Raw genomic sequence first — 27,175 nt, 5'->3', positions numbered from 1 at the left:
GGAAAGTTATAAATCGACATTTATTTGTATTTCTAAAAAGCGTACAGCAGCTGTTAACCCCCTCCCCCCCAGTGTACGGTTTGTACGCTTATGTTAATGTTGACAATTGTGAATGACCCCTAAGAGGTTTATGAGAATTAATATGTTAAAGGGTGGATTTAGAATTGCCAGGGGTGGGTGGGATGAGAATTCTAAAATGGAAGTTTTTGAAGCCCAGAGTTCCTCTGGATAAGTGGAAGGTTATTTCATGCAGATAATTTAATTTGGTTTAACATAAAAGTTGAAATGCTTTAATGTCATCTCTGATGGGTGGGACCTATCTTCCTGTATCACTCCCATGAGGGCACGCGGTCGGTCTGGGATTGATCCCCGTCGGTGGGCTCATTGGGCTATTTCTCGCTCTAGCCAGTGCACCACGACTGGTATATCAAAGGCCGTGGTATCTGTTATCCTGTCTGTGGGATGGTGCATATAAAAGATCCCTTGCTGTTAATCGAAAAGAGTAGTCCATGCAGTGGCGACAGCGGGTTTCCTCTTAATAGCTGTGTGGTCCTTACCTATATGTCTGACGCCATATAACCATAAATAAAATGTGTTGAGTGCGTCGTTAAATAAAACATTTCCTTCCTTCCCATAAATAAAATGGTTTGCTTATCACTCTTACCAATGTGTCAATCAGAAAACTTCAGTTCACATGCTGTTATATCTAAATATAGTTCATACACTTAATTTTGTTCTTAAAATATTAAGTGAAAGATGTATTTCTGGACAGACAGCTAAGGAAACTTCATTTCAAACAAGAATAATAAAATTTCTGTTACATTCATTACAATATAACATCATCGCATTGGTCCAGATATAGCAACGGGAGTTTGTTAATTTCTCGTTGAACGTAAAAATTACATCGTCGGGGAATGTCATACCTGATGATGTTATTTTATACTGGTAATTTGTCTTACTGAGCGTTATTGTTTTAAGCAAAAAAATAATTCAAAATAAAATATGAACTTTTAATGTTAGTACTTGTAAATATGCTTCAAATTTAACTATACGTATTGTCTGTTATTTCTTTTACATTCATCAGGGTATGAACAAACAAAAATCAACCGCAAATTTATGTGAGCTTCGCCAGTTCACACAGTTTGCGGATGTTTTGTTTTTTTGTCATACCCTGATGAACGTAAAAGAAATAACAGACAATCCTTAAAACAAAAATCATGATTACCAATTTTAATGTTATAAATTCGAGAAAAATGTTCCGGCACCTGACATATGTTTAAAGTGCTTTTCCAGACCATACTCTAAAATTTCAAATTCCACAGTTAAGTGCCTTCTTAATTCATTGCATAATATTTTACACTGATATGTAAATCAATAATTACGACAATACCCCATAAAAGTATTTTAAAAATCACTCCCTTAGAACATTGCCAGAAATGACAAAGTAAAATTCTCGGTAAAAACATTTGCCTGTAAATAGCCATGATCACATCATAACTCGCTTCACAGAAACCTACCACAAGATGACTTAATCCAGCGCAAGTGAAAGTACGATCGACAGTGACTGCCAGGCTCAATTATCATGTAAATCTTCTTTCGATGATGAATAGTGTAGTGATGACGACTGGACTAATATTTGTGCAACACAACAAATAATGTCTTATCAGTTTGAGCCCTGCCATTGGTTAATACGGCAATACCTCCAACAAAGATGTTTTTTGTGAAGAATTTCAGTTTGGTTTGAAATAAAATTTAAAAAACCGAACTATTTTTGTTTGCAGTTTTGAAAACATTCGGCTCAGAAATAAATAACTTGTAGTAAATTCCATAGTATAAAAAAATGTGTTCCCTGTGGGAAGGTAAGTAAAATTAATGGTTTTAGGGGTTTGTAGGAAACACGTTTGTTTTCATACTATGAAATTTCTAAGTTATTTATTTCTGAGCCAATTATTTTCTAAATTGCATACAGAAATAGTATTTGTAGCAGGACAACTGTCATTCCAACCAACCCAGTGAGCTCGTTTAGGTGGGAATTTTCTCTAAATAAAAACATTACACATATTGAATTGAAAAATGGCCGTTTATTTTAAACGACATCATACTGATACAAAACATTTAATAATTAATTCACTAATTAACTGAAATTCCCATCAAAGGTGGGCATTAAACTACCGCCATACATAAAACATGTCACAGACCTGCATATTCGATCTGATAGAATATCTATACATGTATGCACATATATGTAATACAATAAAACTACATAACATGATTTGTTCTCATGGTTTAGGTAAAAGGGGAGGTGGGTGGGTGTTTCTCCACTAGTATTTCTTTCGTCTTCGATGTTTGGTGTGATAGCACACTGCGTACAGCTGTAACTGTAATTTCATTGGTCAAGCCGACCAGTGCTTTCATAGAAATTTAGGAATGGTACTAACCGATGGATATTTAAAGTTTGAAATTATAGAACCGAATGGTGATCAATTTAATCCATTTGCCTGCAACAAATACACTTTTAATAAAAGTGTTTATTTGTAGCAGGACAACTGTCATTCCAACCAACCCAGTGAGCTCGTTTAGGTGGGAATTTTCTCTAAATAAAAACATTACACGTATTGAATTGAAAAATGTCCATTTATTTTAAATGACATCATACTGATACAAAACATTGAATAATTAATTAACTAATTAACCAAAATTCCCATCAAAGGTGGGCATTAAACTACCGCCACTAATACTTGCAAATTATGCACTATGCGTACATTTGCATTTGCAAATATTCGCCATTATATAGTTCGTAAGCTGCAAGTATTCGCCCACCCGAACTGGATGGATTCGGACACAAGTAGTATGATTTGTGTATTTATTTGGACGGGAGGAATTGTAGTTCCTATACATGTATGTAAAGTCAAACCAATTATCACAATTGTCCCACCCATGGACTAAACCTCATCGCATCACATATATCAATATCACCACAATAGAATACATACATGTATGTGCGACAGAGGCAAACATCACATATCTCAGTATCGATGTAATCAAATATTTATATGTATGTGAGACAGAAGCAAACCATCACATATATCAATATCAAAACACTAGAATATATACATGTATGTGAAACAGAGGCGAAACATCACCTATATCAATATCAAAACACAAGAATATATACATGTATATGAGACCGAGGCAAAACCCCATGTACTAAGGCCCAATCAATATTCTTTAACAGCAAGCAGCAGAGACACGGCCCCATGTTTCCCCATCCATGATAATGTGAATAATAAGAGGAAGTTATCGGAAAACACACCATTGTCAGAATTGTCCCACCAAAGGACGGAGTCTCATCACATCATGTACAATTGTCAATATCAAAAATAATTTTTTCATACTATGAAATTTCTAAGTTATTTATTTCTGAGCCAATTATTTTCTAAATTGCATACAAAAATTGTATTTTTTGTTTATTTCCAAAACACTTTTACTTTTCTTCGTACGTCAAACCAAAGTGAAATTATTTACAAAAAACCCCAACATTTTTGTAGGAGGATAGTGTAGTACACGTGTATTTTAAGCATATAGGTTTTATGTAACTAATGTTTAATTTCAGGTTCTTAGAGGAGTATGTACCTTTAAGTATGGTATTTAGTATGCATTTCATTAATGTTTATTTTCAGGCTGTAACAACTACAGGTTGAACAACATATTACTATAATTAACATTTTATCACCTTTTTCTAGTATTGCCCTGTACCTGTGACCACATCAGTGCAGTCAGTGTGAGCTCTTTTGGTAGCCATAGCTACAATACAAACACCCAAGTTATCTTTAAACTTTGACCCTTGTCTCTTTCTCTCCCATTGGATAATTAACACTCACCTGTATCTGCATGCTTTCTTTGGACTGACCAGACAGGACAATTATTTAGCATTTGGAGAAACAAGTTCAGATCAGAGAGAAATAGTAGAAGTTTAATTTAAAGGTTTCCCCAGTTGTTAGCGAATATATCAACACAATGCCTACGTGTAATTCATATGGGTGTGTCTTGTGTATTATGTTTACACATGAATAAAAGATGATGCCCTAACCCGTAGCTGGTGTTGTGAACTTTGTTGAACCTAGCTTCACGCACAAAATACCGACTGCTACAATAGGACAGACTAGGCTATAGATACTTACTTGTCTGAACTTTATTGTTAATGAAAATGTTCTCGAACTGTGAAGAATAACCTCACAAATGAATGAGAAGCAAACAACAACAAATTGGAGGTTGACTGCATGAATCGAGCCTGAAAAAACAAACTGAATGGAGTTGGAAGCATAACACTGTTTGGGATATTGATGATATGCACCCCTAGGTCGTTTCAGTGTGGATGGCGTCATAACATTTGTTCCTGTCCAGGCTTTTCACATTGTTTTTATCGCATTCACACACAGCTTTTTCACAGCAACATTACTAGGAAATGCGTAAAGACTAAATTCATTGGCTTAAATTGTATTGCTACATAAACCATAATAAACACAAAAGAAGCAATGAACAATGGTGCTGGCTATTGAAAGGAGTTCCCATCGTTAAGTCACGGGTCAAATCTTACAGAAATTCCTGAAACGAATTCAGCTGGTTCTGTTTTTCAGGTGAATATTTTTTAATCGAAAATATACTGGTATATAATCAATTTTTTTATTTTAAAAACATTTTCTAATCATATTAAATAATATGTTGATTGATATAGCTCAATACATCATACACATGTATATCTGGAACAGCTCTTTAATGGTAATGAAGAAAACTTCAAGTCGTTTTCAAGAAATTATCTATTGGTCATTGATTAAGAATTGTCTGTTATTTCTGTTCATACCCAGATGAACGTAAAAGAAATAACAATAGTTATAATTAAATTTGAATCATACATGCTAATTATTACACTAAAAGTGCATAATTTATTTTGAATTATGTTTGGTCCATAAACAATAACGTTCAATAAGACGTCGTCAGATATGACGTTCCATCTGGACCAATGGAATAACATTATATGGTAATGATTCTAACAGAAATTTAATTATAAGACTATTTAATCAGTTATGGTGTCCACATAAATAACAAATTTTTATTATTTAAAAACGTAGCTTGAGACCATTTTATTTTGGTGCACAGGAACTTTTTTCAATGAGTAAATTTGTCTTTCAGTGATAAAATATATCTTGCCTCTATTTTTTCTAGGTACAATTTCCGTTCTCTTGGACTTCAACATGTTAGACAAGTTATGGCTGGCAGAGGCAGTCGGGAAGGAAACAATGCTCTTATCAAGGTATATTTGATTTTTTATTATACTGTCCATTGCATGTCTTTTCTCTCCCATATAGAGCTTATTATGCAAGCTTGTGCATTGTACTTATTTTACAGAACAAGTGTCAGGATTCTTGTATTGCACGAGCTGTCATGAGTTTCGTAAATTCAGTACAATTCACACACGAGCGTAATAATTTCTTTATTATCCATAATATTATTTTTATGAATAACAAGCTAGGACCATGTCAAAATGTTTCAAACATAACTAGAAGGAGATGGTGAAATAATGTAATTTAATGAAATAATGTCATTTTGGTAAGCATTTACACAGCGCTAAGACAGGGGAAACTGCATTAAGTGATGACTTCGCTTCCCAAAATGATATCGTTCGTTGTGCACGTGAAATCATTATGACACACGTGTGTCATACTGGTTATATTTCCCTGAATATCTTGAACTATGTGGATAATAACTACATTTAATATAGCAATAGCAATTACAAGAATCCATATATCAGGGCTGTACATAGCCTAAAATAGTGGTGCAGCAGTGAAAAGAAGAATCTGGGCACATGCTTATTAAACTGAGTACACACTGAAATCTTTAATGTCACATACATGTAATTTGTATGGTGTTGCACGGATGTTAACGTTAGTTTGTTTAACAACACCACACTGATTTATTAATCATCAGCTATTGGATGTCAAACATTTGGTCATTCTGACACATGGTCATCAGAGAAAACCTGTTACATTGTTTCCAATACAGCATAGGATCTTTCATATGCACTCTCCCACAAACAGGAAAGCACATACCACAGCCTTTGACCAGTTGTGGTGCACTGTTTGAAACAGAAACAAAAAAACAGAAACAGAAATTTAGGGTAGGCACTAAATAGGAGTTATAGACATTATTGGTATGGTGCATGATACCCTCACAAAATGAAAAGTCTAGTGCCAGGTTGCCCCCACCCCCTCCTAAATCCACTCCTGAGTAAGCAGAAAATTTCACCAAATGATCTATAAAACTTGCAGAAATGCAGTTATTGTCATACAAAATATTAATTATTACATTAAACTAAACTGAAATTCACCAATTGTTTTTAAGAATTTTGCATTTGAATTTGGTAGTGGGAGAGTTAGCCCTGCCTGGTTATGATAATGCTGCTTGAAGAGTAAGCAATGCTAAATATATCTTAAGTATGGATTTAGGTGGCACCTGAGGGGCCCAAACACCTTTAATGTTTTAGTCAAGTAATTACTTTTGTGTTGTTATAAGCTGAGTCTTGTTTATCCATTATTTTCAGTGCTACCAAACTGCATTAATATTATCACCCACCCCCAGGGTTCGACAAATTGGCTAGCCCTCGGTCCCCGAGAGAGTTGTTTATCCATTATTTTCAGTGCTACCAAACTGCATTAATATTATCACCCACCCCCAGGGTTCGACAAATTGGCTAGCCCTCGGTCCCTGAGAGAGTTGTTTATCCATTATTTTCAGTGCTACCAAACTGCATTAATATTATCACCCACCCCCAGGGTTCGACAAATTGGCTAGCCCTCGGTCCCCGAGAGTCTTGTTTATCCATCCCCGAGAGTCTTGTTTATCCATTATTTTCAGTGCTACCAAACTGCATTAATATTATCACCCACCCCCAGGGTTCGACAAATTGGCTAGCCCTCGGTACCGAGTCTTGTTTATCCATTATTTTCAGTGCCACCAAACTGCATTAATATTATCACCCACCCCCAGGGTTCGACAAATTGGCTAGCCCTCGGTACCGAGTCTTGTTTATCCATTATTTTCAGTGCTACCAAACTGCATTAATATTATCACCCACCCCCAGGGTTCGACAAATTGGCTAGCCCTCGGTACCGAGTCTTGTTTATCCATTATTTTCAGTGGCACCAAACTGCATTAATATTATCACCCACCCCCAGGGTTCGACAAATTGGCTAGCCCTCGGTCCCCGAGAGTCTTGTTTATCCATTATTTTCAGTGCTACCAAACTGCATTAATATTATCACCCACGCCCAGGGTTCGACAAATTGGCTAGCCCTCGGTACCGAGTCTTGTTTATCCATTATTTTCAGTGCCACCAAACTGCATTAATATTATCACCCACCCCCAGGGTTCGACAAATTGGCTAGCTCTCGGTCCCCGAGAGTCTATTATATCCATTATTTTCAGTGCCACCAAACTGCATTAATATTATCACCCACCCCCAGGGTTCGACAAATTGGCTAGCCCTCGGTCCCCGAGAGTCTTGTTTATCCATTATTTTCAGTGCTACCAAACTGCATTAATATTATCACCCACCCCCAGGGTTCGACAAATTGGCTAGCCCTCGGTACCGAGTCTTGTTTATCCATTATTTTCAGTGCCACCAAACTGCATTAATATTATCACCCACCCCCAGGGTTCGACAAATTGGCTAGCCCTCGGTCCCCGAGAGTCTTGTTTATCCATTATTTTCAGTGCTACCAAACTGCATTAATATTATCACCCACCCCCAGGGTTCGACAAATTGGCTAGCCCTCGGTACCGAGTCTTGTTTATCCATTATTTTCAGTGCCACCAAACTGCATTAATATTATCACCCACCCCCAGGGTTCGACAAATTGGCTAGCCCTCGGTCCCCGAGAGTCTTGTTTATCCATTATTTTCAGTGCTACCAAACTGCATTAATATTATCACCCACCCCCAGGGTTCGACAAATTGGCTAGCCCTCGGTCCCCGAGAGTCTTGTTTATCCATTATTTTCAGTGCCACCAAACTGCATTAATATTATCACCCACCCCCAGGGTTCGACAAATTGGCTAGCCCTCGGTACCGAGTCTTGTTTATCCATTATTTTCAGTGCCACCAAACTGCATTAATATTATCACCCACCCCCAGGGTTCGACAAATTGGCTAGCCCTCGGTCCCCGAGAGTCTTGTTTATCCATTATTTTCAGTGCCACCAAACTGCATTAATATTATCACCCACCCCCAGGGTTCGACAAATTGGCTAGCCCTCGGTACCGAGTCTTGTTTATCCATTATTTTCAGTGCCACCAAACTGCATTAATATTATCACCCACCCCCAGGGTTCGACAAATTGGCTAGCCCTCGGTCCCCGAGAGTCTTGTTTATCCATTATTTTCAGTGCCACCAAACTGCATTAATATTATCACCCACCCCCAGGGTTCGACAAATTGGCTAGCCCTCGGTACCGAGTCTTGTTTATCCATTATTTTCAGTGCCACCAAACTGCATTAATATTATCACCCAACCCCTGGGTTCGACAAATTGGCTAGCCCTCGGTCTGGCTAGTAGATATATTCACCTGTTTAATAATATGGTAAAGTGCTCGCTTGATGCGTGGTCAGTTTTGGATTGATCTCTGTGGGTGGGCCCATTGAGCTATTTCTCTTTCCTGCTGTGCACCATGGCTGGTATATCAAAGGCCATGGTATATACTTTCCTATCTGTGGAATTATGCATATAAAATATCCCTTGCTACTAATGGAAAAATGTAGCAGGTTTTCTCTCTAAGACTGTTATGTCAAAATTACCAAATGTTTCACATCCAATAGCCTATGATTAATAAATAAATGTGCTCTAGTGGTGTCGTTAAACAAAACAAACTAACTGTTTTATAATAATACACATAGGGCACTAGCCAAAGCTTCTGTGAGAGCTGGTGACTTTCTCGAGCATTTGCGTGGCCTTCCAGTGTAAACAAAAACCTGTATCTGAATATCAGCACTCATGTTACACTGAAATGAATCTTTGTCCTGAATTGAAGGCATAATTATAAAATGCAATATTCTGTCTTTGAAGGATTTGTCAGACATGGAGCGTCAAGGGTATTTCATTGGTGAAACAATATACATTAGCTTTGCAATCAAGCATGGCGCAGACTTTGACCTGATCAAGATGTTGAGCAGAGGGTTCGAAGATGATAAACAAATGTGCCAGGTGAAAATTAGATCCCACAGAACATTGTAGGCCTACATTTTAACTTTCCAGTTAAAGGAAAGTACAGTTCTGAAACCTCAGTGCTAATACATACCTCGAAGTTCATATTTTGTTTTGAGCCCATTTAACAATAAAAATTATACCTATAGTGCTTCCCACAGGGAACGCCGTTCTTTTACTATGGTATTTACTACAAGTTATTTATTTCTGAGCCGATTGTTTTCTAAGCTGCACGCAAAAATAGTTTTTGTGGTTTCCAAAACACTTTTACTTTTCTTCTTACATCAAATCAAACTGAAATTGTTTACAAAAAATATTGTTCATGGAGGCTGGGAAGAATTGTAATACATTGATCTTATTTATGGAGCATATTTTTACTTAAATTAACGTACCGTATCAAATTATATAGCTGTTGTAGATTAAAATATTTTTTGTGTGTTTTTTAAATAATTTTCTTTAGTACCATAAGCTAGAACTGGCCTCATTTTAACTCTGTACTAGTAATGTAATTGCTTGTTTTTCTTTTTTTAAAGCTTAATGCAGTTCAGGCACTGGAAGATAGTATGGTGTATGGCCACCATTTGCTAGCTGCCAAATTTCTTCAAAGAGAATTTGAAGGATACAGAGCTCGTTTTTCAAAGTTGCATCTGGAGGTACAGTAACACCTGTTAAGTAGCTATCTAGTTTGTGGGGTGGATCAAAGGCAGGGCTGTTACACTTCTAGAAAAAGGGGCGGGACGTAGCCCAGTGGTAAAGCTCTCACTTGATGTGCGGTCAGTTTAGGATTGACATCGCTCAGTGGGCTATTTCTCGCTCCAGCCAGTGCACCACGACTGGTACACCAAAGGCTGTTGTATGTGCTATCCTGTCTATGGGATGGTGCATAAAAAAGATCCCTTGCTGCAAATCAAAAAGAGTAGCTCATGAAGTGGCAACAGCGGGTTTCCTCCCTCATATCTGTGTGGTCCTTAACCATATGTCCGACGCCGTATAACAGTAAATAAAATGTGTTAAGCGCATTGTTAAATACCTCCCACCCATCCATCCCTGAAGGGAGTAATAAAAAGTGGCATACTAACATGTTAGATCAGTTTGTGGCATACTACTGTTTTCCACATGGCAAATTTGGAAAATCTCATTAAATATTATCCTAAATTCTTCTAGGGCGTATATCAAATTGTAAATCTGCTGTACAACAAAAGCAACTACAGTGAGACCTCAAAAATCTGGACTTCAGTAGTCCGAAAACCCCACCTTACAGACATCCAAAATATAAAATGAACTCTCCACAATATAAATGTGTTCGTTAATCTGGATATTCAGCTTCCGGAACCGGACGACCATTATCCAAAATAATTTGTAAAAAATAAAGACAATTTGCTTCACTTGACTGGACGTAATTTCTTCCAACAGATCATTTAATTAGAAACAAATGTATAACTTGCTCCAAGTTCGTTCAGCCATGCCCAGTAAGCAGCTGTACCCACCACCATGGCCATTAAACGCCAATAGACAACTAACATGTGCCAAAAGGTTAGTTTCACACGTCTGAGTTTGTTTAATTGTTGGTTCTTCATTTGATAGTTTACCTTCAATGTGGGAATGACATGGTTCACTAATGGGGGTGGGATTTAACTCAGTTGGTTGAGTGCTTGCTTGAGGTACTTGCATTGCAGAATCGAACCACCTCGGTGGATCCATTCAATTGATTGATTTTTTTTGTCATTTCAACCAGTGCACCATGGCCATGGTATGTGCTTTCCTGTCTGTGAGAAAGTGCATATAAAAGATCCCTTGTTTCATTAGGAAAAATGTAGTGTGTTTCCGCTGATGACTTCCGATGCCATATAACCATAAATAAAATGTGTTGAGTGCATCGTTAAATAAAACATTTCCTATTTCCTCTCATGACTAATCATCAGAATGACCAAATGTTTGACATCCAATAGCCGATAATTAATTAACAAGGGTAGGAATTGTCCTCGATCCGCTGTTTTTTCTCTCATGGACCATTGCGTTTCCTCACATTTTAATCGTCCTTTCCTCCAAAATGTGTCAGGTGGTACAGATTTTAACCTAGGATTTCAAGAATTTTCGAGACCCCTCTAGATTTCTTCTTTTTTACAGTTCACCAATTCCCATTAATAGTGGTGTCATTAAACAAAACAAACTTTAACCTTTTTTGGTTCACAGATCTAGGATACTGTTTTGTTAACATTTTTATTGCCTTTCTAAAATATAATTAATAAAATAATCCCCCAAAATGAAAAGTACAGCCTTTAAATTGAAAAAAAAATGTTGGTACAAACAAATTTTAAAATTCTAAATCCAGTTAAGAAATGACTTTGAAAATTAAATTGTTGTCTTAAAATATAATTTAGAATTATTTTTCATCAATAGATATGATCAGTATTTTGGGGATATAAATATTTTGTTATTTTTATTTAAATATAAATCAGTATTTGTTGCTTTTTTTCATTGGTTTGCCATTCAAGGAACATAAGTCTTCAGGTATGATTCAGTACTATGGAATTTTTTTAAATTGGACACTTTTATTGAAAAACCCACTCTGTCCGGATTAATGAGGTTCCATTGTATTCTATAACAAATTTACCTTTGTAAGCAGTCATGTCTTGTCTTTTAATAGTGAGGGTGGGACATAGCCCAGTGGTAAAATGCTCGTTTGATACATGGTCGGTTTAAGATCGATCCCCGTTGGTGGTCCCATTGGGCTATTTCTCATTCCAGCCAGTGCTCTACAACTGGTGTAACAAATGCCATGGTATGTACTATCCTGTCTGTAGGATAGTGCATATAAAAGATCTCTTGCTGCTAATTGAAAAAAGTAGCCCATGAAGTTTCCTCTCTTAATATCTGTGTGGTTCTTAACCATATGTCTGACGCCATATAACCGTTAATAAAATGTGTTGAGTGCGTCATTAAATAAAACATTTCCTTGCTTTCTTTTAAGAGTGAGTCTTTGTGTTATCACCCTTCCCAACCAGTTCCTGATGACTGATATATCAAAGGTTTTGATATGCGTTGTCATGTCTATGAAAAAGTGCTTATAAGAGATTCTTCGCTGCTAATGGTGTCATTAAACATGACAAATCTTTTCTGGACCTGTTATAAAAGGTCATCTTACTGTTCATCTAATTCTCTTAAGCTTACTGTCAAAAGACTGTATATAATCAGCAATAGAAATAAGCAGAATTTTTCATTTGTCCACCGGACAAGTACATCGAGAAATCCAACAACTTATCCAACAATATTTTTACTTGTCCCAATAAATGTTTTTTTTTATTCAAGTACAAGGACCATATTTTTGATTGCTCAATATTAAACTGCACTGAACATTTTCACTTGTTCACTGGACAACCACTGAAGTACATTTTGCTTGTCCGAGCAAATTTTCAATTGTCAGGACAAACGGACAAGTGCTTATTTCGAAGACTTGATGACTCGGGAGCTCGAGTCAAATATGCGCAAACTCGCAAATTTAACACACAATAGGCAAGAAGCTTAGACTTGCTGACGCATCAGAATAAAACTACATTTATTTAAGTTGTCTTGGGGTGGGACGTAGCCCAGTGGTAAAGCACTCGCTCGATGCGGGGTCGGTTTGGGATCGATCCCCGTCGGTGGGCCCATTTAGCTATTTCTCGTTCCAGCCAGTGCACCACGACTGGTATATCAAAGGCCGTGGTATGTACTACCTTGTCTGTTGGATGGTGCAGATAAAAGATCACTTGCTGCTAATCGAAAAGAGTAACCCATGAAGTGGCGACAGTGGGTTTCTTCTATCTGTGTGGTCCTTAACCATGTGCCTGACGTCATAAAACCGTAAATAAAAATGTGTTGAGTGCGTCGTTAAATAAAACATTTCTTTCTTTAAGTTGTCTTGAAAAAGTGCTTGAATTTCTTGGTGCAAAACTATTAAATGCAACAGAAGTTAAGAGTTTCAATTGTGTGAAAAAGTATGAAAATATACAACAGTCGGAAACGCTCATTGTGATAAATATGAATTACCGAATACAGCCGAAATGTCCCGAATTAGGTGCGCGGGTCGAATTTACGACAAGTAGTTTGATTTTTTAAAAGGAACTGAAAACGTACAAACAAAACTCACATGTTCGATGGCCAATAGTGATGAATAAGTCCAAATGTGGACATGTTTTGATGAGAAAGTGACAATAAAAAATTATCAAGTACACCATTATAAAATCTTTGAGCTGAAACAACATACGTGATAGTCCTTCACACACACAAATGTAAACTATGATGTTATATCCCATGAATTTTTATAATCTTTTGTTGGGTTAGGATAAAAATAGATCTTTGACCAGGACCCACCCTCACCCCCAGCTGTATCACTGTATGTCTATACCATATGAAACAGTAAAATAAAATCCAATTAATTTAAAATAAAATTGAAAAAGAAAAATATTGACATTGTTCTAATACAGATATGCACAGACTTATATTATTTGATTAAGTTTTATTTATTTATTTATTTAATGTTTGACACCCCAGCACAAAAATACACATCAGTCATTGGGTGTCACAAAAGGTAAGTATATGAAAATATTATTTGTATATTTATGTAAAACCACAGTGTAAGGAGCTGTGGGAAAAAGTATAATACAATATAAATATCAGTGTAAGTATCTTTTAAAACTATATAAATCAAAATGTCTTAAAATTCATAATGATATACATTATTGGGTAGAAAACAAATACAAAAGGAGTAAACTTAAGCCCATGGCTCTCAAATTTCTATAACTGACACCTGAAAAATGGCCTAATAAGTCACCGACACCCAGATTGAATTTCCTATCGAGAGCCCCGTATATAGGACTTGTTTTTTTGACAGGAACTGGATTCCATTAACATTCTCAAAATGAAAATCATATCAATTAAAGTATAGTTGTATTACATGGGTCTTTTTAAAAACCCAGTAAGTATCCAGTTCAAGATCCAGTGTTCAGGCATATCGTTTAGTGAATATAATATTTATTTTGATAATTAAAATATGTTTTTCTTCTTATTAGGTACTTAAGGCTGGTGAGGAAGATGAAATCAGTTGTTCTCCTTATCAAGTGAGAGCCATCCTAAAGTCATATGGCAAAGTAAGGCTTTAGGCTGTGGGGTGGTTTTTGTTTTACATTTATATTCATAACAAAGAAAAATTCTATCCTGAAGAACTCAACTAGACAATACATGTTGTAATATAGCTGTCATTTTATAACGATGGGAAAAGTAAATGAGTTTTTCTCAAAGAACAAGGACACAAATAATTTTTAGGTTGCAGTATTAAAATAATCCTTCATATGTGTCCATGTGGGACAGGGCTATTCCACCCGAGGGTACATAATGTGTTGTCAGGGATGAGGCTTGCCAAGTGCCTGACATCATATTATGTACCTGAGGTGAGGGAGTGCTTGCTTGAGGTACAATAACACACAGAATCTGTCCTTTTCATTGACTTTGTGGTTAACTTTAGAATGCTGCTGTCTGATAATACCTTTAATTACTACATCACATCACATCACATCAGTGTAATACATTTTTTTAAAACCCACCTAAATGATTGATTGACATAGTAAGCAGTGTTCTCATTATGCGATTACTCACCCCCAACTTGTCGCATGTGAATTGTCGGCCCTACAAAAATTGGAACCTATAAGACTAAATTTGTTCCGATTTAGGTGTTCTCGCAGTATGATTGATTTAGGTGTTCTCGCAGTATGATTCAATCGCATGCGACAACTTGGTTTGACTAATCACATAATGAGAGCACTGCTTTACTAGTTGGGATAATGATACTATTAAAATACTTACTAATCAGTTGTTAGCAAATCAGTTGCCATGACGACGTCAAAATGTGAACTACAAGGCTTGTGTGTTTTACGTTTAGATAAGTCCAGTGCACTGTGCTGCAATCAACCCTAACAAGAAGCATTTGGAGGAGTTGCTTTCTGTGGAGTCCGACTATCATTCCGTAGATCGAAAAGGTCGTCGACCTGTACACTTTGCTGCTGCATGTTCAAGCACTGGACCACTAGAGTATCTTTTGGACCGGTAGGTTTCAATGCGGCCTTTTTCCTCTTTTTTTTCTTTTTTTTACAGATTATTTGGGTTCATTTAACACGGGGGTGGAATTTAGCTCAATAGGTTGAGCGCTTACCTGAGGTGCTTGCATTGCAGGATCGAACCACCTCAGGATCCAATCAACTGATTGGTTTTTTTTATGTGCTTTCCTGTCTGTGGGAAAGTGCCTATAAAAGATCCCTTGATGTTAATAGAAAAATGTAGCGGGTTTCCTCTGATGACTACGAGTCGGAATGTTTGACATCCAATAGCCGATGATTAATTAATCAATGTGCTCTAGTTGTGGTGTTAAACAAAACAAACTTTAACTTTTTTTAACATACAGGTTTTAGAAAATAGCTAACAAACTACAAGGAATTATGGATCATCTGTCTCAATGGATCGGTGAATGTTAACTCAAGCCTTTGGTGAGGGTTAACAACATTCTTTCATAAGGAACTTACCGTATATCTTCGCCTGTAAGTCGATCTCGGCTATAAGTCGAGTCCCTAATTTCAAGCCCTGAAAACGTATTTTTTTATTGACCCGTTTATAAGTCGACCCATGAAAAACTACTTATAAATATTGAAATATTTCTTATTTTCAGCACATGAGAACAATAATATTTGAACAAAAGAAAATTATTTTACAAACTTCGGTTTTCACGTTTTGTACATCGCAATATGATCAGACTATTCCAATCAAACTATCATTATTACATAGCATCAAAACGAAATATTCCTTTAGTAGAGAGTGAAAGCTGTTTGACTGTTACTGTATAGTACTGTACAGATGGTTTTGTGCACAGACAACAACTTTATTTATAAACACTGACAACAGATCACTACGATAAAACTGAAAGTATCACGTTTTGCCGCCATATTAATACATGTAAGGAGGATAACTCTGGAAAGTACACTGGTTTTTGTACCAAATGATGTGTGTCCCTATTGCTCTAGATAAGTGAACTGCAGAGATCAGTCTATTTTAAGGGAAAGCTTAGTAATATTCATGAAGTTAATCACCGCCAAAACATTGTTTGAACAACCATTAATGCCAGTGACCAGATTTCAAAATAAACTCAGACAACAGGTAGTTAGTATTGTTTACATTTTTACTATTAGTTATGACTGTTAATTTAACTAAGTGGACTGTTGTTTTGGCATGTGAGTGAGATCGTACGCCTTTTCGCATAACCAAAACCGTTCTAATGCCAAAAAAAATAGGTTATAAAAAATAAATGTGTCAAATTAACATATTTGAGTATAAATACATGGCATACTTCAACAATAAAACTTGTAAAATAATCCCCAAAACAGTAATATTTTTTGGTGAATTTTTTTTACCCTCTTATAAGTCGACCCCCCAAGTTATAAAATAATTTTTGGGTGAAAAAAATTCGACTTATAGGCGAAGATATACGGTATACTTTGTAATTTCTTGCAGCAAATTGGTTTTTCTGTTTATAAAAAGCCCTGTCTCAAACAGATTCATCAGTCAATATGTGAAATAACCCTGAGTGAATTACATGACATAATCCTAATGAATGTAAATGAATTAATGTGTATTGCTAAACTTGCCTTGCCATTTATTCATTACGAATTTTAAGCTCTTATGCTTTAAAGTAATTCAAAGTAAAAAATATTTTACTACTTATTATGATAGTCACAGTAAAATATGGTGGCAGTAAAATTGTATAAATTTGTAAAACTCAGCAATCAACTTTATACTGTTTGGTCAAACATCTGATTATGAAATAGGATGTAACTCACCAGTGATAAGAGTACTCACCTTGAGTTGAAATGAGTTGTAGGATCAATAACCCACAATAGACCCATTTGGATATATTCCCCCTCACAACCAATTCTCCATAACTTGTATCTGCTGTCCTGTTAATAGGAAAGTGCTTATAAAATTATCTTGTTGCTTTTCAGTAGGGGTAACCTACATGTATGTGGGCAGTGAATTTCTTTTTTTTAACACATTCTATTCCAACTGTCAAAATAGCTGTGGTGTATTTTATCCAAATACACACCAATTCAATCAAACTTCCATTCTTTATTAATGGCACTAACTCAGCAGACAATCAACTCAACCAATCAGAATAAATGATACAATCTATCAGGGCAATTACTTGGGGCGACTTTGGTCGAGTTACATAAATTACTCTGATAACTAAGAATTATTTATCTAACGATATACCGTATATCTTCGCCTATAAGTCGAATTTTTTTCACCCAAAAATTATTTTATAACTTGGGGGGTCGACTTATAAGAGGGTAAAAAAATTTCACCAAAAAATATTACTGTTTTGGGGATTATTTTACAAGTTTTATTGTTGAAGTATGCCATGTATTTATACTCAAATATGTTAATTTGACACATTTTTTTTTTTATAACCTATTTTTTTTGGCATTAGAACGGTTTTGGTTATGCGAAAAGGCGTACGATCTCACTCACATGCCAAGACAACAGTCCACTTAGTTAAATTAACAGTCATAACTAATAGTAAAAATGTAAACAATACTAACTACCTGTTGCCTGAGTTTATTTTGAAATCTGGTCACTGGCATTAATGGTTGTTCAAACAATGTTTTGGCGGTGATTAACTTCATGAATATTACTAAGCTTTCCCTTAAAATAGACTGATCTCTGCAGTTCACTTATCTAGAGCAATAGGACACATCATTTGGTACAAAAACCAGTGTACTTTCCAGAGTTATCCTCCTTACATGTATTAATATGGCGGCAAAACGTGATACTTTTAGTTTTATCGTAGTGATCTGTTGTCAGTGTTTATAAATAAAGTTGTTGTCTGTGCACAAAACCATCTGTACAGTACTATACAGTAACAGTCAAACAGCTTTCACTCTCTACTAAGGGAATATTTCGTTTTGATGCTATGTAATAATGATAGTTTGATTGGAATAGTCTGATCATATTGCGATGTACAAAACGTGAAAACCGAAGTTTGTAAAATAATTTATTTATAAATAGTTTTTCATGGGTCGACTTATAAACGGGTCAATAAAAAAATACGTTTTCAGGGCTTGAAATTAGGGACTCGACTTATAGCCGAGATCGACTTACAGGCGAAGATATACGGTAACAATAGCCATGGATATGTTTGACACCAAATAGCTATAATATTAATACATTTAAGATGACATTGTATTTGTTTCCTTTGTAGATATTTTTCTTAAATCGCCAACCAGTATGTAACTGAATGATTTTATTTAATTTGTTTCTCCTTATCTACAGCGGTGCTGATCTGTTTGATACCGATAGCCAGGGACAGACGCCACTGTTCTACGCAATCAGGGCCAACAGACCTCACAATGTGGCGCTACTTCTAGAGACGGCCAACAAGGGTATGGTTGATTAGGACACTTTCTGGAATTGATCGCAAGCAGGCAGTTAGGGCTGTTTCTGTTCCAGAATTAATCAAAAGGTGCAGAAAGCGACACCACAATGATTATTTTAGGCCTAGTGGGTCTGCTGTCAAACTATTTTGTAATGTTTTCCCTATACATATTTGGTTTAAGAAAAAATTCAGGCCTGTGTTGTAGGTTTATAAAAAATTCAACCGAACCCTCACATATAGCACTCGCTTGATGTGCAGTCGGTTTGAGATTGATCCCTATCGGTGGGCCTATTGGGCTATTTCTCATTCCAGCCAGTGCATCATGACTGGTATGTGCTGTTCTTTGCACACACACACACACACACACACACACACACACACAATAATTCTGAATCAAAAATATTAATAGTAAATCTTATTATTGTAGTAAACCCCCCTAGAAACTCGATCTCAGTCAGCCCCCCCCCCCCCCCCCCCCCAATGTTTATTTGCTTCTGCCTTACCTGCACTGAGAAATTATCCATTTTATTTGCGTTTCATTGCAGATCACAGCAGCATGTTTTCAGACCCAGCAGCAGCTAAGTTTGGAGTTGGGAGAGTGAACAAGCCGAACAAGAGTGAAAAAGCACCAATCCATGTTGCTGTTGAAGAAGGCTACATGGTAGCTCAATAAGTTTTTATTAAAGTTGCAACATCTCCCTTGAATAATTAAACACTGCTTTCCGAGAATTCTAATATTTAAGTCTTGGACCTAAATTCAAATTTTACCATGTTAGGATGTTCATTATGCAGCATATATGCAATGATATGCCCTGGATGAATGTATGTGATATTTGATGGATGTAAGCTTGTGTCAAATGGTGGATTGACATGGTATGTGCTATCCTGTCTGTGGGATAGTGCATATAAAAGATCCCTTGCTACTAATGAAAACATGTAGCTGATTTCCTCTCTAAGACTATTTGTCAAAAATTACCAAATGTTTCACATCCAATAGCCGATGATTAATAAATCATTGTGCTCTAGTGGTGTTGTTAAACAAAACAAACTTTAACATTTTTTTTGTTACGTAGCAATATAACAGAGACTGAGAGTAGCAGGTTTGAATTATTATCATTGCTAGTAACATTTAAGTTTTATTTAAATTTCAGGACATTGTTAAAGTTCTCTTAAAACATGGTGCAAAGGTTGACCTTCCACAGGCCGTGTCAAAGTTCAAGGTGACCCCACTGATGATTGCTTCTGGCTGTGGACATCTACCATTGGCCAGGTTTCTAGTACAACAGGGTGCCACTGTGCAGCTCAGAGGTATGAAGGTCAATGTTCATAGACTTCTGTATAATACATATTTATTATTCTTATTTTAATTTAATGTATCAGGATCATAATTTTAATTAGAGTTGCCTGTTTAGTGGAAAGTAATGTCTGAATATTAGTAATATTAATTAATGTTTGTTAAATTGAACTTGGTACGTGGACGTTTATTTGGTCATTTTAATTTAGGTTTTAATGTTTGTTTTTGTTTAACAACACCACTAGAGCCTAAGAGACCTTTGTGAATTAGGCCTCTAGTTTCTTCTGAATACTTTGAGGAGAATTATGAAATGTTTGACATTAAATAATTAATGATTAATTAATTAATCAGTGTGCTCTAGTGGTGTCAGTAAACAAAATAAACCTTAAATTATAAAATTTTGGTCCATTTTGATATTTAAGTTCTGCATTTTATATTAAAATTTTTAAAAATTAAATAAAAAATCCTGAAAAATCTATGAAGTGTACTTTATGTAAAAAAATATTGAACCGAATTTACAAAGCCTGTTTTTCTTAAATGTGGGTGTTTAAGCATTGTAAATGCGTGTAAGTCAAAAACAGGCTTTGTAAATTTGGCCCATTGTGTTTATGTTTGTTTTAGATCGACTTGGAAGAAGTTCTGTGATTCATGCTGCAATGAATGGAAGCAGCAATGTTCTTTCTTACCTTCTCAACATTGGAGCAGACCCACATAGGGGAGACAATTCTACAAACACCCCCTTACATTATGCAAGTGCCTATGGTTGGTACTTCTGTGTTAAGTTGTTGCTGGAAGCTGGAGCAAATGCCAATGTTGCAAATGATTGGAAGGTGAATATTTGAAAACAAAATTGCAGATTTGTTTTAGTGTTCTATGTTTGATTAAATTCATTTGAATGTTTAAAAATTTTCAATGCCATGCACTTGCTTTTAAATTGCAAGACAAATTTTTGTCTCACGAAGTAAAATGGTATTACATTTCCGACATCAGCGGCATGGTAATGGCGTCTACTTTTGTGTTAAAGTTGATTGTTAATGTCTTGCATTTAGATCAGTTTCCACCACGACTGGCATATCAAAGGCTGTGGTATGTGCTATCCTGTCTGTGGGATGGTGCATATAAAAGATCCTTTGCTACTAATGGAAAAATGTAGTGGGTTTCATTTCTATGACTGTGTCAAAATGACCATATGTTTAACATCCAATAGCCGATGATTAACAAAATCAATGTGCTCTAGTGGTGTCGTTAAACAAAACAAACTTTATTTATTTTATTTAGATCAGTTTCTTACAAACTGTGTGTCAATGAAACTTGATTTTTAGTTGCATCTATGGATGTTCATCACAGTGCACTGAAAAAGGTGGAATTCTTGTTTAGCATTCAGCCACAAAATTTTAACATTTTTTAATCTGGGTATTCGACTAGATTTGCAGACATGAAAACAGCGTTTGTTTGATCACACCATTGATTAATCATTGGCTATTAGGTGTCTTAGTCATGGTTGTTGCAACACTTGGTCTATAGAATGAGATAAGAGGCTAAAGCACAAATAGTGATAAATTTCAAATAGGATATCTAACATAACAGAATCCACATATGTACAAACTGCATTCAATTAACTGATATGGGAAGAAAATAATGTAACCAGTGAAGCGTCCTGCCTTTTGAAAGGTAAAAACATAACTAAAATTGCTAAATATTAACAATACACTATGCACAATTTTGGGATGAAAAACTGAAGTGCTTTAAGGCGCACTCTTTGCAGATATAGCTAGCCTGACTCCAATCCAACAAGCCAGTAATAAAACACCATGATGAAACAATTTCATTTTGCAAACTCCAGTATTTGTCATCGATATAAATAATTTTATCATGAATTTTACACATGACAGAGCTGCCATGTGGCTGTTTGACAGCACACACCACAACAATCGGTCCACTACGACTGGTGTATCAAAGACTGTGGTATGTGCTATCCTGTCTGTGGGATGGTGCTTATAAAAGATCCCTTAACTGCTAATGGAAAAATGTAGCAGGTTTCCTTTCTAAGACTATTATGTCAAAATTACCACATGTTTGACATCCAATAGCTGATTAATAAATAAATGTGCTTTAGTGGTATCGTTAAACAAAACAAACTTTAACAAACATCGGTCATAGAGCACTGGTTACAATGAAAAAACCCTGGTGGTTCTGTCCAGTGAATGTTATCAGCCCTGCATCTTATGTTTGGCACACATCTGAAAATATACTCCAGACCACACCAGCGATGGTATTGTTAGTATTACGCAGGACCTGATGGAAGATTAGACATAATCATTAATTGTGTCAGGCTAACACTCTATAAAGCTACCTAGCATGTATATACATCATAATTCTTCAAAAGTGTATATTTCTCTTGTAGACTACTCCTACGTCAATTGCTTACATGAAAGGCCACCTTGGTATTGTGAACCTGTTGCTTACAGAGGCTGGTGTTGATACCAACTTTCAAGATGATCAGGGTAAGCAGATGGTGCCCTCTGGTGATGAAACTGCACTATAAATCTGAATGTTTTTTAAAAGTCAGAGTCCAAATATAATCATATTATTTTAATATCATTTACTGATGCCAGATATAAATGTGATTTGCATTATTATAATATAACTTACTAATACCAAATATAAATGTGATAAACTCACTTGTTTTCACTGTCAGTGGATATTGTCTGTTGTCATTTTTTGTCTTGCCTTTTTTGATGTGGAAAGGGGAAATATTGATATTATTTATGGCATCAACTTTTATGTTAACATTTAATAATGTTACAGTTTTGCATTTAAATCTGTTTCTTACAAACTGTAAATCCTATGAGGCCAGTAAAACTTGGTTTCTAGTTACCCTTTGAATCTTCATCACAATGCACTAAAAACTTTAATGGTAGGTTGATATTTATTTCAAATTCTTGTTTTGTTAATACATTGTAACACTAACCAGTGGAAAACTAGCCTGCTTCTGGGTGTTAAAATGGAGCATGCTACATTTTTACATTACTTAGATTACCAATAATTGCAAGATACAAAATTTGTTTTGTTTAACAACAGCACATTGATTAATTAATTATCGGCTATTGGATGTTAAACATTTGGTAATTCTGACTTGTAGTCATCAAAGGAAACCCGTTACATTTTTCTATTAGCAGCAAGGGATTTTCTATATGCACTTTCCCACAGAAAGGAAAACACATACCATGGCCTTTGACCAGTTGTGGTACACTGGTTGAAACGAGAAAAACCCAATCAGGTGAATGGATCCACCAAGGTGATTCGATCTTGTGATGCAAGCATCTGAGGTGAGCACTCAACCAACTGAGCTAAATCCTGCCCCTTGCTAGATATCCAAACAAACCCTAAAAGAAATGATTTATAGTAGATGTTGAAAGCCATATACAAAAGATACATTGTTAAGTAATGCATGTTTTATTGTAATTTACCACAGGAATGACTCTGCTTTCCACTGCGTGTTCAAGTGTCCTGTACAGTGAACTGTATGACCAGATCATCTACCTTGTTGAAGACAATGGTGCTGTCTGTACTCTGCATGATGTCAGTGGAAACACACCAGTAAATATGAGCTTTTATAGATATTTCTTAGGAGAATTATGAAGGATCTAAGGTGAAACATGGGGCTCTGACAGGGCTCACAATGGAAAGATGTTTGTTTAAACAATTTTCAGATATGGAGAGTATTTTATTAAAAATGACTACAAAGTGACTAATTTATAAACACATTTATTAGCCAAATGCTAAATGTTGTAGCCACTTTGTAAAACAATTTGCAACTGGCTAATTTGGCAATGGACAGGGTGAGCCTTGGTCTGATCCCTGCCCATTCAGATGACAGGTTCTTTTTCTTAAAGTTGATTTTAATTGAAGCACTGACATTTTTTACTTTACATTTAAATGTTTTTGAAAACAGATTATTCTTTGTTCATAAAGATTATTTTGCTGTTGAAAATGGTTATTTTAAGGTCTATTGTCTTTTGTGTAGTTAATGTTTACTTCCTACAAACATATTCCATCTATAATAATAATTACAGTTATCAACTTATCAATCATGTATATTACGATGGTTACGTATTTGAAAAACTTAGAGAAAAGAAAAGAAAGTCAAAAAAAAGAAAAATTAGTAAAAGAAAAGAAAAAAGGTAAAAAAAACCAACAAGTCGGCACATTTTAAACTTCGACTATTTGGTGTCTAACATGTGATCAGTTCCATGACCGATCACGCATCAGGCTGCATCCTGTATCAAAAAACCTAAAGCATGAGACAAACTAATAAACGGTCATTCATATATATTGATGTGTGTTAATGAAATACAGATATACAACAGTATTGTGTATCAGTGGACTTTGTTTATGCACTAAACTGTTAGCATTATACTTCTGTTGGAGTATTTATATTGTATATACAGTAAAGTACACATAACGAACATGCTTAGAACTTGCATGAAACAAATTGATTGTGAATCCCGATACTCAGGCCATTACACATCAGCATAGGAGGAATATAGAGATAAACATTTTGTTATATACACGTGACAAGATGGTTGACAGTAAATACATTAATTACAATACATACACAAACACATACACAAACATATACAATCACACATATCAATATATTATGTAATAATACAGATATTTAATACAGATATACGGGTATCCAAGTAGATTAGATTATTAAACTTGTATATGGTGCAGTGGATAATTATAATATTTTATTAAATAACATATTTTTTCAAATCTCTTATAGCTCCATCATCTGGCTAGCAGTAGCATTCTCCTTGATGGTGATGAACAGGTTTGTCTTTTGTTTTTATTATTAATCAAGTAATGGATGTAATTATACTTAATTATAGATTATTAGTAAATTTTAGTTAAGTAATATATTAAATTCATAAACTAGAACATGTGTTCTTTTAATATGTTGTGAAATCATATAGTTACAGCAATTTACAAAAACAAAATATACGAAACAAACAAACACAATTTAACTTCAAACATTTTTGTTATTTATAAAAAAAAACCCACATTGTTTTTCTTATAGAAGAATGTTATCATATGCAACAGCTAGACGTTTAGGAATAGTTTAGATATTTACTTTTAACTGTATTCATACAATATAGAACCCACTACCATGTGAAGAATCTATGGACACTAGTGTGAAAATTGCCAAGGTACTATTGGAAAATGGCTGCGATCCTATGGCTCTGAATGATTCCAAACAAAGTGCAATGGATCGGTGTATTAAGACAGTAGGTATCTTCAGTTCTTTTTAATAACACAGAGGTTATGATTGCACATGGTTGATGTAACGACTGTAATTAGCTAATCGTTCAAACAGTAATAGCAGTTTCCAGAATCAAGATGGTTGAGTGTAGTACTAATAATTGGAACAAATTAAAAAGGATTGAGCACAGAGAATTGTTTGATTTTGTCATGGAAGATGAAGATATTGACTTGATTATTACACACCCATTTAATCTTACTATAGTAATAAAAACAATTCCGACTGCAATAAAAATATCTTTTATTGAACATATGTGTGATACAAAATCCCGCATACATAGTATGTGTTCGCCTGAATGATGTCATGTCCCTAGCCAGGATGCTCAGCGTTCTGTCAATTCTGTATCAGATTATTTTCTATTTAGTATTTATTACATAAAAAAAAAAAAACTTAAATACAACTAGTAATTCCAATAATATTTTGTTCGAGCCTTGTCTGAGCGTACGATGAAGAAGAAGAAGACAATAATACTGGTCAAATTACATCATAATGAAAGAGAAACCGTGGGGCGATTGATGAGGGTTATTTAATTTTAGAGGGGGAGTGATCTTAGCATTACAAAACATTACAAGAGTAAGGGGTATATAAGAAAAAGCAAATTTTGCATGAAATAATTGTTGACGGCCACCAAATTAACTTAAAGGGAATCTTAACAGTATTTATATTGTGTTATATAAAATTAATAATCTTTTGATTTATTGTATGGTTTTGTTTGGTTGTTTTGGAGGGTTTTTGGGTTGGGTTTTTTTGTGGGGGGGGGGGGTAAGTTAATCCCACTTTTCCCATTATCTTTCAATGATTTAATTTCCATCTCATGTCTCCCTGATCTGGCAGTCAGGTCAGGTCATAGGTTTTAAAGTGCACATTCAGAACAAGCTGTTGTAGCACACGCCTGTCATGGGTGCAGGTGTCAACTTTCGCCGGTTCCTCCGTCTAGGACAGGATGATCTGGCAGTTTGACACCCATCAATGTATCATTGACTGGAGCACAGAGCTCACTTTGATTTGGGTTTTTGTTGGGTTTTTTAATCAAATTACAGTACATACATATTGTAAAATTTTGTACTCCCTAGGGTAATATCAAGCTGATAGAATATCTCATCAACAAAGGTTGTACGTTGAAGTCGGAACCTGACGAATCAAACAGCACTCTTTTGCACTCCATGGCAACTGATCTGATGAACTCCCTTGATATGCTGGCCATTCTGAAGGTCTTCGATAAACAGGTAATTACTACTGTAACAGTAACTGTATTACACTTCAGTCCAAACTAATCATTTATGCATCACGTCTGTATATAACATGTTCCGTATTCTCCCATGTATTAGGCACACTTTGATACTAGTTTTCAATATATTCATGTAACAACCATCAATGCTATCCTGTCTATGGGATGGTGCATATAAAAGATCCCTTGCTACTAATGAAAAAAGGTAGCAGGTTTCCTTTCTTAGACTATATGTTAAAATTACCAAATGTTTGATATCCAGTAGCCGATGATTAATAAACCAATATGCTCCAGTGGTGTCGTTAAACAAAACAAACTTGTAATAATCTGGACCATACCTAGTAGGGAGGGTGGTTATTCAGAAAACATGCCCTTTTTATCTTTGAAGGTACTCAACTGGATAAAACCCTAAATATTACACGGACCTGATTCTTTGGGTTTTTTAACTGCTCTAGTTATATTTGACTAGGTATGGCTTTAGTAACATGTCCAGTTACTGTGTTGAATTTGTTTAGAAAACGCTTGATAAGTAGCCGATATTCAGGGCATATCTGGTCCAAAAGTGATGTGCCAGCAATGAGCACATTATGCAAGTGGGTCTCAGGTCAGGCCTTA

At 35.5% G+C, this 27,175-nt stretch overlaps 1 protein-coding gene across 1 annotated transcript in view; it reads left to right on the top strand.

The window, feature by feature from the left end:
* Positions 1–27,175, top strand: part of LOC121375518 (poly [ADP-ribose] polymerase tankyrase-like) — a 91,044-nt gene that overhangs the window by 11,515 nt on the left and 52,354 nt on the right. The window contains exons 10-23 of the mRNA XM_041503008.1: positions 5,224–5,311; positions 9,118–9,255; positions 9,789–9,908; positions 14,307–14,384; positions 15,173–15,336; positions 18,607–18,716; positions 19,255–19,370; positions 19,861–20,017; positions 20,625–20,833; positions 22,408–22,507; positions 23,479–23,603; positions 24,796–24,843; positions 25,169–25,297; positions 26,406–26,558. Of these exons, the coding sequence (XP_041358942.1) occupies positions 5,224–5,311; positions 9,118–9,255; positions 9,789–9,908; positions 14,307–14,384; positions 15,173–15,336; positions 18,607–18,716; positions 19,255–19,370; positions 19,861–20,017; positions 20,625–20,833; positions 22,408–22,507; positions 23,479–23,603; positions 24,796–24,843; positions 25,169–25,297; positions 26,406–26,558 (1,735 nt within the window). The remainder of the gene's footprint in view (positions 1–5,223; positions 5,312–9,117; positions 9,256–9,788; positions 9,909–14,306; positions 14,385–15,172; positions 15,337–18,606; positions 18,717–19,254; positions 19,371–19,860; positions 20,018–20,624; positions 20,834–22,407; positions 22,508–23,478; positions 23,604–24,795; positions 24,844–25,168; positions 25,298–26,405; positions 26,559–27,175) is intronic.

The sequence above is a fragment of the Gigantopelta aegis genome, chromosome 6 (genome assembly GCF_016097555.1).
Source record: "Gigantopelta aegis isolate Gae_Host chromosome 6, Gae_host_genome, whole genome shotgun sequence".
Taxonomy (NCBI): domain Eukaryota; kingdom Metazoa; phylum Mollusca; class Gastropoda; order Neomphalida; family Peltospiridae; genus Gigantopelta; species Gigantopelta aegis.
Note: the sequence above shows the minus strand (reverse complement) of the source record. Positions and strands in the feature narration are given on the sequence as shown.